General features: G+C 36.9%; 1 protein-coding gene across 1 annotated transcript in view; it reads right to left on the bottom strand.

Annotated features, from left to right (window-relative positions):
• The window catches only part of AGPS (alkylglycerone phosphate synthase), a 51,026-nt gene that overhangs the window by 15,310 nt on the left and 21,270 nt on the right, over positions 1–14,446 (bottom strand). The window contains exons 7-13 of the mRNA XM_084289659.1: positions 13,133–13,212; positions 10,981–11,061; positions 8,345–8,470; positions 6,344–6,452; positions 5,732–5,859; positions 3,044–3,095; positions 646–722 (exon numbers count right to left, since the gene is read on the bottom strand). Coding sequence (XP_084145785.1) covers positions 646–722; positions 3,044–3,095; positions 5,732–5,859; positions 6,344–6,452; positions 8,345–8,470; positions 10,981–11,061; positions 13,133–13,212 — 653 coding nt within the window. The remainder of the gene's footprint in view (positions 1–645; positions 723–3,043; positions 3,096–5,731; positions 5,860–6,343; positions 6,453–8,344; positions 8,471–10,980; positions 11,062–13,132; positions 13,213–14,446) is intronic.

A 14,446-nucleotide genomic window follows, 5' to 3' on the forward strand; every position in this document is an offset into this window, starting at 1 on the left:
GCCACTATCCATGAGTCACAACGTGAATTAGGAGGAGCAATTCATAGATGAAGTGAATACGTGAAAATTTGAGTACCTTGGTCCCAGTACACCTGCCATATCAATCTCACAGTCATTAAAAATGCTTTCTCTACTCCCAGCTGGGAGTATCACTGTGCTATATAGTACTATATAATACTGTACCCAGCTGGGAGAATCTCTGAAGTGCAAGTTGCTTACACACATCAGGAGACTGAGCCCTAGCTCCAGATGTGTCACCAGCTTGGAGCCTCTGTCAGTATTACATAGCATTTCTCTCATTTCTTGAAATGTTCTTTTCTACTTGCAGAGCTGGAAGGACTGGAATTGCAGTGGACTGTAAGCTGGGTAAATTGGTTCCAGTCTCGCTCTGTCACTGCCTTACTGTTAAGGCAAGACACACTAACCTCATCTACACATGTGAAAGGTGAAAACATCTGTGAGAATCTCTCATGGAGTAACTCCTCAAACAGAATATTATTTTGGATTAAACCACCCTGAGATTCTCTAACTAATCCTACAATCTGTTAGACAAACTCAGAGCTGCATGAGACAAAATACCCACAGTCTTGAATTCTAAGGATAGCATGCAAAGTTCCAAGCAGTATTAAACCCTAAAACAGTTACCTTTGTGATGTAGAATTTTTTCAGTCCATCCAAAAATGATGTAAAAATGGAAGCAACTTGTGGTTTAAGAGCATGACCTTTGGCAAGAAGTAGAAAAAAATGTGTTAAGATTATCAGTGCTCTTAAAATCCTAACTTCAAGGAACCAAAAAAAATAGCTTGACACATAAAATTGCAAGAATTATTTGGAGCACTATCATAATCAAAGGGACCTTTCTCTTTAGAAGATTTGGGAAAAGGTTTTTTTATTAATTTTTGAGAGGCATACATACAACTGCGCACAAATATTCCATTTGACACTTTAATTAAGGCTGTCGTAGTTTAGATCTTCACAAGTATATTGCACATGGAAAATTTTGAAAGAACACTTCATTAGTTTTATACTATAAAACTAAGCAAAACCACTGACCTTTTTAAAGTTATGCCAAAACCACTGAAACCAATAGCCAAAAAATGGTGCAAGTTAAAGAGTTAAGCAGTTTTTTCCTTAATGGTTATGTCACTTGCACAAAATTTTCTACATAAAGCTAGTAATTGCTTCCTTAATCACATACGGAGAACTAAAATTACCAGGATATATAAATGGTGTCTTGGAGTCTGTTAAATTAACATCTCTGCCTCAGGACTGGATTTAATTGAGATGAAAGCCTTTTACTGTTTGTTCCATTGTTTTCAGTCACAAGCAACTTCTGAACTCCCATTACTGCTTCATTTTTACAGTCTTGCATCTGGCCTACACGCTGTGAGCCCAATTCATAAAAAAAGTTATGCACCATTTACACGATACTTCCTTCTAAAATACTTCACGAAGTATTTCCTCCTGAATAAAGCATGAACTTCAGTAATTCATTTGCCTCCTTCCCTCTTCTGTAAAGAGGTACTCTCCTTGCAGATATGAGAAAACGCCAAGGAATAGGCCTCCAAGTACACTTAAGTGAGGATACAAAAGCAGCAGATAACACAAGGACATTAATTTATTAAACCACAATCTGTAAAAACTAGTGGAGTTAAGCCTACTTAAGAAAACCACAAGAAAAACTCCTCTTTTTCACCTTTTGCAGATGATTGTATAAGCTGCAACATCAGATCAAAGCCAAAGAAAAGATCTACTTATTTAGGGTTGGATTTAAAGCTTATAATTGGTCAAGCTTTCTCCCAAATAAAAATAAAGAACTGCATCTGCCTTCTGTTGTACACGTTTGTGAGAGAGTACAACACAGTGATGACCAAAGCAAGATGCAATGCTTGCTGGGCTCTCAGGTGTTAGAGATACTAACTTAGTTCAAAAAACAAAGCTCAGCTTTCTCATCTCCAGATTAATGCCATTTAAAGTCAAGATTCATTACTGAGGCTTTTCTTCAAACCAGGTATCAGATTCTGACTTGTTCTTGTAGTATTAACATATAGGTTTTCAAGGTCAATCACAATTCATTTTTTCATCTTCTGTGAATAATCAAAATCGCATGGTCTTAGCAAGTGCTTCGAGTCCTATGAAGTACTAGTTGTGTGTTGTGCAACTTTAGGTTCTCTTGAAGAGTGCCCTGAGCCAGAACACATCTCTTGCCAAAGTTTCTACCGTTAAAATGACAGCTTTCCATAAGAAGGGTTCAAAAATGATTGATTTTCATGTCTGACGTTGTCCTATTTATGTAATGTCTAGGTTTAGTAATACTCCAGTAGCTTTACTGACTTTCTATACTTTCTATATTTAAAAAATAAAAAAGCCAACAGCTTAATTCTGTTTGCATACTGTTATGGTATTTACCACGTCTGAACTTTTTTAAAAACAAAAGCCAGACAGCTCATTTTTGACGTGTCATTGCCTCACCCCCACCCAAAACAATCACTACCACATTAGAATATTTTCAAAATAAACTGCTACTTCTCAGGAATCTGTACACAGACTGTGATGCTCTTAGGAAATTTACATCAACCAATTTACCTTCAAAGTAAGATGCCTGCATTCCGAATCTCCCCTGCACTCTGATACCTGACTACTTGTTAATATTCTTCACAACCAAATGTTTCAAGAACTATATTTACAAAACTATCATTTCCACGCCTTCAATAGCAAAAGAGAGGCAGTGCCTCCAGTTTTTCAAAATTCCCAGAAGACTACATGCTGTTAAATGGAAAGGTTGCAAAAAATCTTACACATCTATATGCAGAGCAAAGCTCTTTACTGACTATTGTAGTTGACAGCGTTTTTCCAGAGGCAAAGACAGATTTCTGTTTCTGAAAGTACGTATTACAGTACTACCTGGAATTTGAACGTAGGGATCGTTGCCTTTGTTGTCTGGTTTTGAGCAAAAGAATTCCCAGATGATAAAAACTTCAAATACTAAGATAATCAAAGCTCTTGGGAACAGGTATCCATCTGAGAAAATCTACCTACTTACCAAACTGGAACTGTGCATTGTCAACAAGGCGAATTGATGCAGGAGCACATCTCTTGGAGGCAGAGTTAGGGGCGTTGGAGGAAGGAAGAATAAAAGATTTATGAACAGGTATGCCAAAAATCATGACAGTGACATTTTCATTTAAAAAGAGCATAGAAGAAGCAAACTTAACATCAGAGACCTATGGCCATTATCATCATTGAAAATTGGTGATGATAAACTTGTTTTCATTTGAGAAGCAACATCTATTAGGCATGTCTAAACGTATCGCATAGAGAATTTTCAGTTTACACTCAAGGCAACACAGGCACAGTCCCATGATCTTTAACCTTGAAGTACTGAATGTTTTTCTATAAAGTAGCCATATTGCCATAATGCACTAAAGATACCATATTTGATAAGAGTATTGAGCTTAAAAATCCATTGAAAAGAGACTAACTGTTGTGCCTTAGCCCCAGTACGCAGTTCAGTACCACACAGCTGCTCACTCACTTTCCTCCAGTGGGGTGGAGGAAGAGAACCAGAAAGGCAGAAGTGAGAAAACTTACAGGTTGAGATAAAGGCAGATGAACAGGTAAAAGGGAAAAAAATAAAAATGAAAACAACTAATGCAAAAGCAATTACTCACCACCAACCAACCAATGCCCAGCTAGTTCCCAAGCAATGGTAACTCCTGAGAAAACTCCCTCAGCTTTATTGCTGAGCTTGACATCATTTGGTATGGAATCTCTCTTTGGTTGATTTGGTCCAACCATACCAGTTGCATTACCTACAAACTTTTTGCCCACCCCCTAACTACTAGGGGAACAGAGTAGTAAATGTAGAAAGCCTCGTCACTGCATAAACACTGTTCAGCAACAGATAAAACCTTACCGTGTATCACTGTTTTGGTCACAAATCCAAACAGAGCATCATATGGGCTGCTACAATGAAAATAACCACCCAGACCTGGTACACTAACATTCTGTCATCAGATCACAATTAAAATCCATGCCTGGGTCCAATCTAGTCTATGCACTACACAGAAGTCTGAAAAACAGTAAGAATAGCTGTCTTCTGCTAAGCAAGCTTCTAGGTCATACATATGCTTATAACATGCCATCTATGATGGCTGTGTCCAGTCATGTAGTGAAATATATAGCTAGAGGAATACGACAAAGCATGGATTTTAGGCTAGCCTCAACCTAATCACAAAGATATAAAAGTATTCCTCTATCACTTAATCTGATGCATGTTCACCCTCTATTACATTGATGATGTACATTTTGTCACACAACAGGAAAAAGGGCAGAAGGAAAAAATAAAATAATATCTCACCAGGCAGGTTGACAGAAAAAGGCTAAATGAGTGGTTCTAATGACAGCAACCCAGTATACAACCTGCAGGTAGCTTTTTCTTACATAAAAATAGAGTAATAAATACAAAAAATAGCTTTTCTGTTAGAGATCTTTGTAATTGCTAAAAAGATTGATGTGAGCAGCACCAAAAGAAAAGAATAAGTAGTTCAGGCTTTAGAAAGCAGTGAAACAGAAGTAGCAACAGAAGCTTAGAAATGGAACAATGTAAGCGGCTAATATTGTGGGTTTTTTTCCTCTTCTAAACCCATAGTTAGGGAATAGACACTAGTTCCCTAATTGACTTAAAATGTTGATCAGCCATTCAATTAAGCATTCCCAAACAGTCTGCTTAGATACCTTTAATAGGAAGAACAAGCACTAGCAGTAGAAGCATGTGACAGAAGAACTGGCAAGTGCTGCTGACTAGCATATACATGTCATTCACATACCGGTTTGAACATCTGGCTTGGAACATTAAGTCATTAATTTAGACCCATCACTGGAAAAATGTAAAGCTGTATTTAGTTTGGCATTAATTAAAACATTTCTGAAATTACTTCCCCAATTCAGGATATATAGTCCTCCTTTCACAGAAGTGATTTGGTATGTTTTGCACAGTGCCAAGGAAAGTTAGCCTAGGATGATAAAGAAAGAAGCTAGCCAGTGTAAGATTTGCTTGGAAGCAGAGCCATCAGGAAAAACATTACAATTTTTATACCCGTGTCCAAGTTCTGTTACTTGAAATCCACTTCCCTGTTGTCTGATCATGCTACTCAGAAGGCTCTACCTAAATACTAAGACATAAGTACAATTCCACCTTAAAACATCCAGCTCACCCAAATACATTTCTGTGCTTCAGGTAGTGCTTTCTACCCCCTGCAAACACAGGTCACATCCTTCCACTGCATGACTTTTGTTCCTTTTCACTTTAGAACCATGAATTCAACTGTCCTTTACTTGTATGCTGCAACTGAATTCCTCTAAATACTGGTCACTTTCTACATAGCCTTAAATGACTCTCAGGATAAAACTCTCCTTTGAAGGAGATAAAGAGCCAAAATCTCTGTGCTGAGATATGCTAACAACTCCCACTTTTTTTAAAAGAAGCCATCAGAAGGCATATCCACAATTTGGCTAAGAATGCCAAGCAAATGATGGTCATGATCAATCATCCATCGCATCATTTCCAAAAGCCTCATTGGCCATATATACTTATGAGGTTCATATCCTCTTAACTCCTTTCCAGTAATTGATAATTAAGACTAGAGCATCAGCATACTCCTAGCCCTAGATCCTGGACTAGGTTAGAACCAGCATTCTTGCATGAATTCAGCATAAAGCTTCTCCTTACCTGCTTTGCCACTTCCCTCAAGCAGGCCACCCCTCGTTCAAAGTTGGGGAAGACCACAGAGCCATACTTCTGGTATTCAGGGAGTGGGCGAATCTTTATTGTAACTTCAGTGACCACTCCCAACGTTCCTTCAGAAAAAAAGGAAAACTCAGTAGTAAAGTCCTGCAAGATAGAATTCTTGCAAATCACACAACTCAACCAGTGTTTACCATAGCGTTATAAAGTACCGTAAGTCAGAAAAATTCAAAATTTCAGTATTCAAAAAATATTCAAAAAGTATTGAAAAATCCAAAATTCAAAAATTCAGTACTGCAGTCGTAAGCAATTTATTCCTGACAATTTACATGGTGAATTCTTACAGACCCCCTCTAACTCATGATGTGTACAGTAGATGTGTACAGTAACTCCACAGATCTGTTTTAAGCACTTTTCAGAGTTGCGTAACTTCAGTCCTAAAAAAAGTCTCAATGTATCATCCTAACACAAAAATTCACGCCTGCAGAATGCCACCCATAGACACACCAGAAGCGACAGCATTACATATATTCAAACCATCAAGCCATTACAGAAAATGAATTCAGATGCACTTATGTGAAGTTACTGAGTTTATACCTTCAGATCCCATAATGAAGTGATGGATATCAGGTCCTGTTGACATGCGAGGTACTTGACAGTTTTTTTCAACTATTCCTCTGGGAGTTACCATTTTTATATGAATCACCTGTTTAAACAATATACAATAACTATACATACTAGCATTAAGTACAGATTTTTCTGTATAATATTTATTTTCTATCAAGCATGACATGCATTTTATACAGTTCAGTTCTGCAGACTTCATACTTTCTGTAGGCAGCCCCAAAAGAACTTTCGGAATAACCTCAGGACTGTTACAATTATCTCTAATGCAGCATGGTTTGCCCACACAACAGATTGCTCCAAGTTCTATGCCAAATCCAATCAATTGTTGGCCACAAGCAGACAGTACCAGTTAAGGCTGTTTTGTTTCTCAGTGTAGACAGTGCTCACCATGAATACTAGCATTTAAATTCAGAACACGCACAATACTTCAGAGAGGAAAAAAGAGATGGCTTGCAGCAGAAGAAATGTTATTTCTTGCTTAAGTTTTGCTTTAGAACTGTTGCTTGATAAAGCTAATTTAATTTAGTCATCAGCTGATACAGAAATACTTCTACTAGGAAGAAATAAAACAGTGAAATACTCTGTCAATATTAAGTCTTCAGTAAGACTCATACATATTTAAGATTTTGGTTTTATTCTGTACTAATTTCTTTCCAAAAAAATCCTTCTTTGGTGCAGGTGAAGCTTTCAACTACAGTAAAATTACTGCATTTCAAACAGTGGCACTAAAAATTTCAGGCACATGTACCTAAGTAATTTTCATCCTGTTCTGTTCAAGAATTTTGTTATACGCATTTTATGAACTGGTGATTCTGTAACAAGTGGATTTTAGGCAGCTTATATAACACACTATTTCTAGATGTAAGATTTTCTCAGAAAGTAAACACCTCCCTAAAACTTCTCACTGTGACATCAGGAAATTCCTGAACGTTTCTGAATCAACTTTCAAACCTATTTCCTCCTAATGAAAATTTCAGAAGCTACATTTTAGTCTGAAGTTATGCTCTTGTGATAGAAAAGCCTTCTGCTTCACATCTCCCAGTCCAAGAAAAACAACACCAGACAGCAACACTTCAGGCAGTAGGGTACAGATGATACTTAACAAGTGCTAGCAGTTTTAGTTCAACAAGACCTACTGAATAAAAACTACTTATTTGCTGCCAAGCTCATTCGCTGATAGTCAAGTGTTTGTTCTGTGCACAGAACAGACGTGTTTGTGAACTACAAGATGATGAAAAAGCCTGAGGTGATAAAGATACAACTCAAGAAAGTGTGCTGCAGGAAAGGGAAGGGAGAAATAGCTAAGAAAGGGCTATTATGAGAAGAGCTAGAAGTTCAAAGCAAGGAGGCAGGATTTGACTTCGGTATACTCACTAAAAAGTATGTTTTTAATTCAAAATGCTTTAGGAAACAATTTACCTGGGTTAATATGAAGATGAACCATTTTAATGCTTAAAACAGATTTAAGAGTAGAATAATGCCATTCCCAGTCCCTTGCTTCCTTCCTCATTGCCCCCATATACTGTGCAGTGGGATTACAATTCACTGTTGTGTGCACACAGGATCAATTAGATCAGTGTGCTGGTTTGAAGAAAAACAATCTACAAGCCTATGGAAGTGGGAAGGCAGATCAAACTAGCTTGCTGTCAACATGTAGTGATTCCACCAGACAACTTCAAGAAAGCACAACAGGTAGGAGAGAGCGTGCACCTTTTGAAACAACCCTACAAATTTAACAGAATTATTACACTGGATTAATAGAAAGCATCAAAAAAGTGGAAGAAGGCCGCAAGGACAGGATAAGACAACACAATTCCTGAAGTTAGTCAGTGAGTACCAAAATGAAAACTGTATCACTTGTTAACAGACTTGCAGTTTATTCTTCCTTCTCCCTCTCACTTCATGTCATTACATAAATTAAACCACCAATCAAAAGAATAATTAATTAGAACAAGTATTAAAAATATTTACCAGATCTTCAATGTTTCCATAGATGTTTTTTTTCATGCCTGATGCTCGTGTTGCTACCCATCCTCCTAGTGAACTGAACTCCATGGAGTCTGGTTCATGGCCTGTACAGAAGCCACTTTCACCAAGCTAAAGAAAGTAAAAATATGTTCTACAGAGCTTGCATTAGCTTAATATTGAATATTTTAGGTTTATTTTATTTAAAAAAGCAAATATCCTGATAACACACACAATTATTCTGGCACAAATTTTGCATTTCATTTATATATCAAAGACAAATAGATTCTGCTTCTCCTGTGTATATGTTGTGCTATATATCAACCTATAATACTCCTCCCCCATATTTTAAAACTAAGACCTCTATTGTTTGTAAGAAGGTGAGAATTCAGATACATACAGAAAAAAATTATAACTAAGTAACTGCCAACTTTGCACAAATGCTGCCAATAAATAAGGCACTTAATCTCTTGTTCTTTCCATTCTAATGTGATATGCAGCAGGTCTGCAGAAAATGTGAGCAAATTGCCTGTACTTAATTCTCTCAAGGAGTGATGTGTTTTAATATACAGCCATCTGGTTGGGCTTCCTGTATGCAATGCTGTCAACTATTTGTGAGGCAGATCATGCATTCCTGTACATTAAGTAGTCACTTGTTTCTCATTTTTCTGTATTAGCTTGGCTTTGCCATCTGCACAGCACCTGAGGTTGATTGGATGCCCTTCGAATTGCAATACCAAAGCTGTTGGACAGAAAGAATTAAAGACCCAGCACTTTCACGTTAAGTGATAACTGTGTTAGTGTTTGAGATGATCAATTTGCAGTGGGCAACTGAAATACCCACATCCAACTAGATACCACATAATGTGGGTTATTAACTATGTTCTGTAGCACAACGTGATTCTAACTTTAGTGACTGTTTATGTCTATGTAATGGCTACGTGACTCATCTAGCTCGTGGTCCTTTCTCTTACTGGAAGAGCTTGTGACTTTAAGTGCTTCCTGATGACATTAGGGAAGTGCTGAAGCCTTGTCATACCCGCAGAGGACAAGAAATTTGCTTCACTCACAGCTTACAGATTTCTACAAGTTGTACAAACATAAGCACAGCAAGAGACCATGTTTTTGAATACTTGTAACTGACTGGGCATGCACAAAGCAGTAGATCCAAACACTGTGAATAGTGTTGTATAAAATAGGACATGCTACAGACAGAATAGAGCAGAGATTGTGTTATATACTTTTCAGATGAAAGAGATAGCCAGCATGGCCTGCTTATCCACAATTTGTATATACTAGCCTTTCCTATCGAATCACAATAGGATTCATAATACTCCTTACCAAAATAAATAAAAATAATATATATTGTTCTATCTTTATTATCCTTTTGTCACCTTTGATTCTTTCCTGTTGGCTATTAATCCACATCCTATTATTCTGAGAAAAGCAAGCAATTCAAGGCTCCTCGATAGAGTCCACTACAATATCTGGAATTATGAATCTATCTTCTCATCTCACATAAAATGGCATCTTAATCACATGACTATCACATGTAATTTTAGCTAGTGTAGTGATCATTTATTTTGAATGCCCCATTCAAAAACAGCCTAATTTTTCATCAGTGTCTGTTATTTGTTTAGAATTCAGCTCCTGATTTTAGTTAGTGTTGTAAGGTTCAAAATAACTGTTAGTGAGGAAGCCTACTAAGGAAGATCAGCACCCAAAAAAAAAGTGTGGTGGCTTTTAACCTGTATGATTTTCACAGCACAGTTTCTAGATAATGCCGGTAAATTCAGTTATGAAAACTGAAGTTGGATTTTTTTTTTCCTTGTATGCTCACCAAAATTTCATGTCAGTACTATCTCCTAGAAGACAAGGAGGAACAGAACTAAGATGCTTTACTCCTGCTGCTAATACAGTCCAACCTTAAAGTAAAATTCATTTTACTCTTGCATTTACTGTTACTCCAGCAGGGACTCATGAGAATTACACATTCCACCTACCTGCCACCAGAACTCAATTTCTTCCCTCCAAGCCTTGCCTGTTTCATATACCTGTACTTACCACATGTTCATAGTATTGACCTTTGAGTTTTTTTTATTTTTTTTTGTTGTTGTTTTGTGGGTTTTTTTTGTTTTTTTTTGTTTTTTTTTACCCTACTCATCTCTATCTTGCTTATGCTGCCCTCATGTGAAAATCCCTCTGTACTCTAGTTAACACTAGCAAGCTGCAAAACAGTCTTTCAAGCAGTTCCCTTTGCTGCACTGTCCAAATGAATATGTGCATTCTGTCTGTATTTCAGTGGAAGTCTGCACTGGCATTAATCACAGTACTCAAATTATACTACACAAAACAAGCACAACGTGTCACACCTGGCAACCACTAGAGTGTATCCAAGGTCTGAAGTAGAAAGCATAGTGACAATTCATAGGATGTAACAACTTAGCGTACATGTATTTTACAGCTATATCTAAAAGAAAAATTGTTATTTAAAAATGTGTACCAAACAGCATCCGATGTGGTTCTTAACTATGCACATAATGTTCATAACCATGTATGTAATGCAGCAATTTAGACAAGATATGAGGAACAACAAAGAATGTTATGGAGAAATACTAAATGCTTGACAAGTTAAAAAATACCTGTTTTTCCAAATCTTGTCCAACAATGCCAGCTTCCACACACGCTGTTAAGTTTTTCTCATCTATCCAGAGAATCCGATTCTGTTGGAAAGCCAATCAAAAGTAAGAATATATTAACATGACAACATAGAAATGAAAATAATAGTATGTGTACTATGTACTATGTCTGTCTTCCTGAATAAAGCTAATATCACTCATTTTCAACAAGAATTACTATCTGAAGGACCACAAGAGCCACACGTTTACATTTATATATACTACCATATACTAAGTGTAGATATTACACATTCACACAGTGACTTGGTAGGAAAACTGCTGGCAGTTTGGTTATTCAACTTCAGTATCTTTCAGAAGCCTTAATTATTATACAGAACTTAAGCCTTGACTTGTTGACAAAAAAATACATCAAGCTTCATTAGCCAAAACAACACTGTCCAACCTTCTTCAGATTTCTGGATACAGTTCTTCTACAGTCATTTATGCAGTTTCCATTTAGTACAGTTAAAAACTCACTATTTCTTAATGCTTATAGTATTTATGCTTTGAACTACGTGCTGCGTGTTGCATTAGAACTGTCTACTGCAGCAGAAGACTGCTGATTCACCTTTTACTCAAAGACAGATTTTGTTTTTATATGCATGCCCAAATTGACGTCAGATGAGAAGTTTATTATTGAAATCAACAAATTTCATGACAATGAAAAGATACAGGGAGCTCCTGCAAGTGCTCCAAATCACTTCTATGGCACTTGTATAATTTTGCATTATTATATTACATAGAAGGAGAACAGCTCTAGCTTCAGTTTGCCTTGCTTTCTGAAGTGGCAAATTTTGTAGTCCAGCTTAAACTATGAACAATTAACTTTAAAACAATTATTTCCCCTCAATAGCCAGCTGTTTTTACTCAGAAAACACTTTCAGTTTCAACATGGACTACTTAACTGATCTGAGATGCTATATAAATGAGATTTTATGCAACACAGACCCTACATGTAAGACAAAGATAACCATTAACTGGGTATTAAAACAGTAAAATTTGTCTGATCAACTTAATTGCCCTGGGAGTGCTTTCCACCCTAGTTTCTTTATTTTCACTCCACATCAATGACCACAAAAATTGCTTGGCAGCATTATTCAAGAAGCATTCAAAAAAGCGGTCTGTTTCCTGACCTGATATATATAATTACATGTCTAGCCAACACAAAAGGACGATAGCAGGAGTTTAGTACATTCCTTTCCCACCCCCAAACCAGACATTAGTCAAAGCTGTGGGCGATGAGTCAGTAAGTTCAAACAAAGGCCTGAACCAATATTGTACTCCGGATTTCACCCCATAGGCGCATGAAGAGTTTCCTTCAATGCACAACTGCCTTGTAGAAGAAAAGTCACTTTGTAGCCGGAAACACTCAGAAGCTACTAACTTAACTTCATGGAATAAACAGAGAAAAGGGAGCCAAAACCCAGGTACTACCTTCAAGGACAAAGGAGTTAATAAGCATTGCAGGTGCTAGGAAACAGTACAGAATTACATTAAAAGATACAGAGCTGCTTCTGAAGCATCTCATTACTATGTAACCACGAAATAACCACAAAATGGTCATTTTATAACTACAAAGGTTCTTTATAAAGGAAAGCGGAGTACTAGGACTAAATTTTACAAAACTTAATTTCTGGAATGCCATAGAACTTCATGTTCTCGCGATGCTATCTACACAAAACCCACCTTTTTATTTTATTTCTTAAAAAAGTTAATACTGCAGGTTGACTTATAGATATTACACCATCTTATCAGCCTTCACTGTTGAAGTATATTTTTAGGTCTGTAAAAAACAGTATAATTTTCAAGAACAAACAGCTTCCTCCTCGACTTTCACTTAATTCAGACAATTCTGATATAGAAAAATAGCACCTTCTTCTGATTTTGATTTAAGGAAAGCTGCCGTAAGAAGGTTCAACAGTAGGATTTTTTTTTCTTACTCTAAGTAAGAAGTAAGGTCATATAAAGTACAGGGCTAGCTTAAACAAAATATCACTGTAACTGAAGGAGCACTAATTTAATCATACATGGTACAAGTTAATACTTCCATCTTATATTTGTTCTTCAACAAAGAAAGAAATTTCAACTATTTTTTCCCCCTAGAAGAGAGACATACCATTTGTGATGTATCCAGTGAGATAATTGTTCTTTTTTCTTCTTCAGGGCATTCAAGGGCACTAGAGACACTTGTTCCTCCTGAAAATATGCAAGGGATATTGCAATTGAAAAATTCACAGGTAACCTTTTCCCCACATACCCATCCTTCTCTCCCTCATTTGTAACATTGAGCTTAATAAAATAAGATCACTGAAATTACCCGTTTGAAGCTAATGATTAATATTCTAAAGCTATCCTGGTCAACTGAGAGTTTCACAAAATCAAGGCAACACTAGCAAACAGAAGGCTTTAACAGCACTTGATAACAAGCCATGAAATTGTGACCATCTCATCTGCTGCTCTAAAGCCTGGAGCAGAATTTACAAGCAGGGAGGGATAAGAAATGAAACCACCCAAGAAAGAGATAGCCGTTTCTATGTATTCTTCTGAGAGCACTACAAAGGGCACTACAGCCCACTTTCTAGGTGGAAGTGAAGAGGTCTACTTAATTTAGGAATGCAAGACTTACCTGAAAGCAAGAAACAAACTGGAAGAGTGTAACTATAAATATGGATGAATAAAAACAAATACCAAACTTTTCTGGCGGTTTCTAGTGCATCTTCATTGCATGTTGCAGAACAGCGTCCAAGAAGCCTTTGGCTTCTCAAAAACTTCAAATGCCATAAGAAAAAAGAGACTAGAACACTACAGAGAAGAACAAGCAGTGGCAAGTACAGAGATGATGCCAGCTAATAAAACACCAGTACTCTTCAGGTGCAGCAAGACACGTCATCTTTGTTTCCAATAATAGGAAAGACGATATTTTAATACCAACCCCTACAATAGCTTCAGAAGTTGACCGTAGTTAAATATACCAGATTGGACAAAACCTGAAGATCTTCCTGTATCCCGGTCAGTGAACATGAGCTAGTCAATGTTGCTGCTCTCACCTATACTCATTTACTGGTACCAAAGATGATTTGTAGCAGTCATACAGCTCTCCAAGTGTATCTGGCAAGCGTTTTAGGGAGAAACAAGCATCATATCAAACTAATGGAGCTGAAATGACATGTTTATATTCTCAAATAGTAAACATCCTTCCTAAATGGGCCTGCAGCACAAGCACAAAGGCACAGACTTATCACACAGAATTCTTAACAAAACACTTCTTACAGAAATAAGCTTGTGAGAGCCAACATCCCATGTTACCTGCTGTCCAAGTCAAAAACAGGTAACTCACACTACCTCTGCAGGTTTAGAGGAAAAACCATGCACAATTAATAAAGTGAACTTCCTCAGAAATTATTTAGACTGAGAAAGACCCAGATTATAC

This window comes from Netta rufina, assembly GCF_964035555.1.
Source record: "Netta rufina genome assembly, chromosome: 6".
Lineage (NCBI taxonomy): Eukaryota > Metazoa > Chordata > Aves > Anseriformes > Anatidae > Netta > Netta rufina.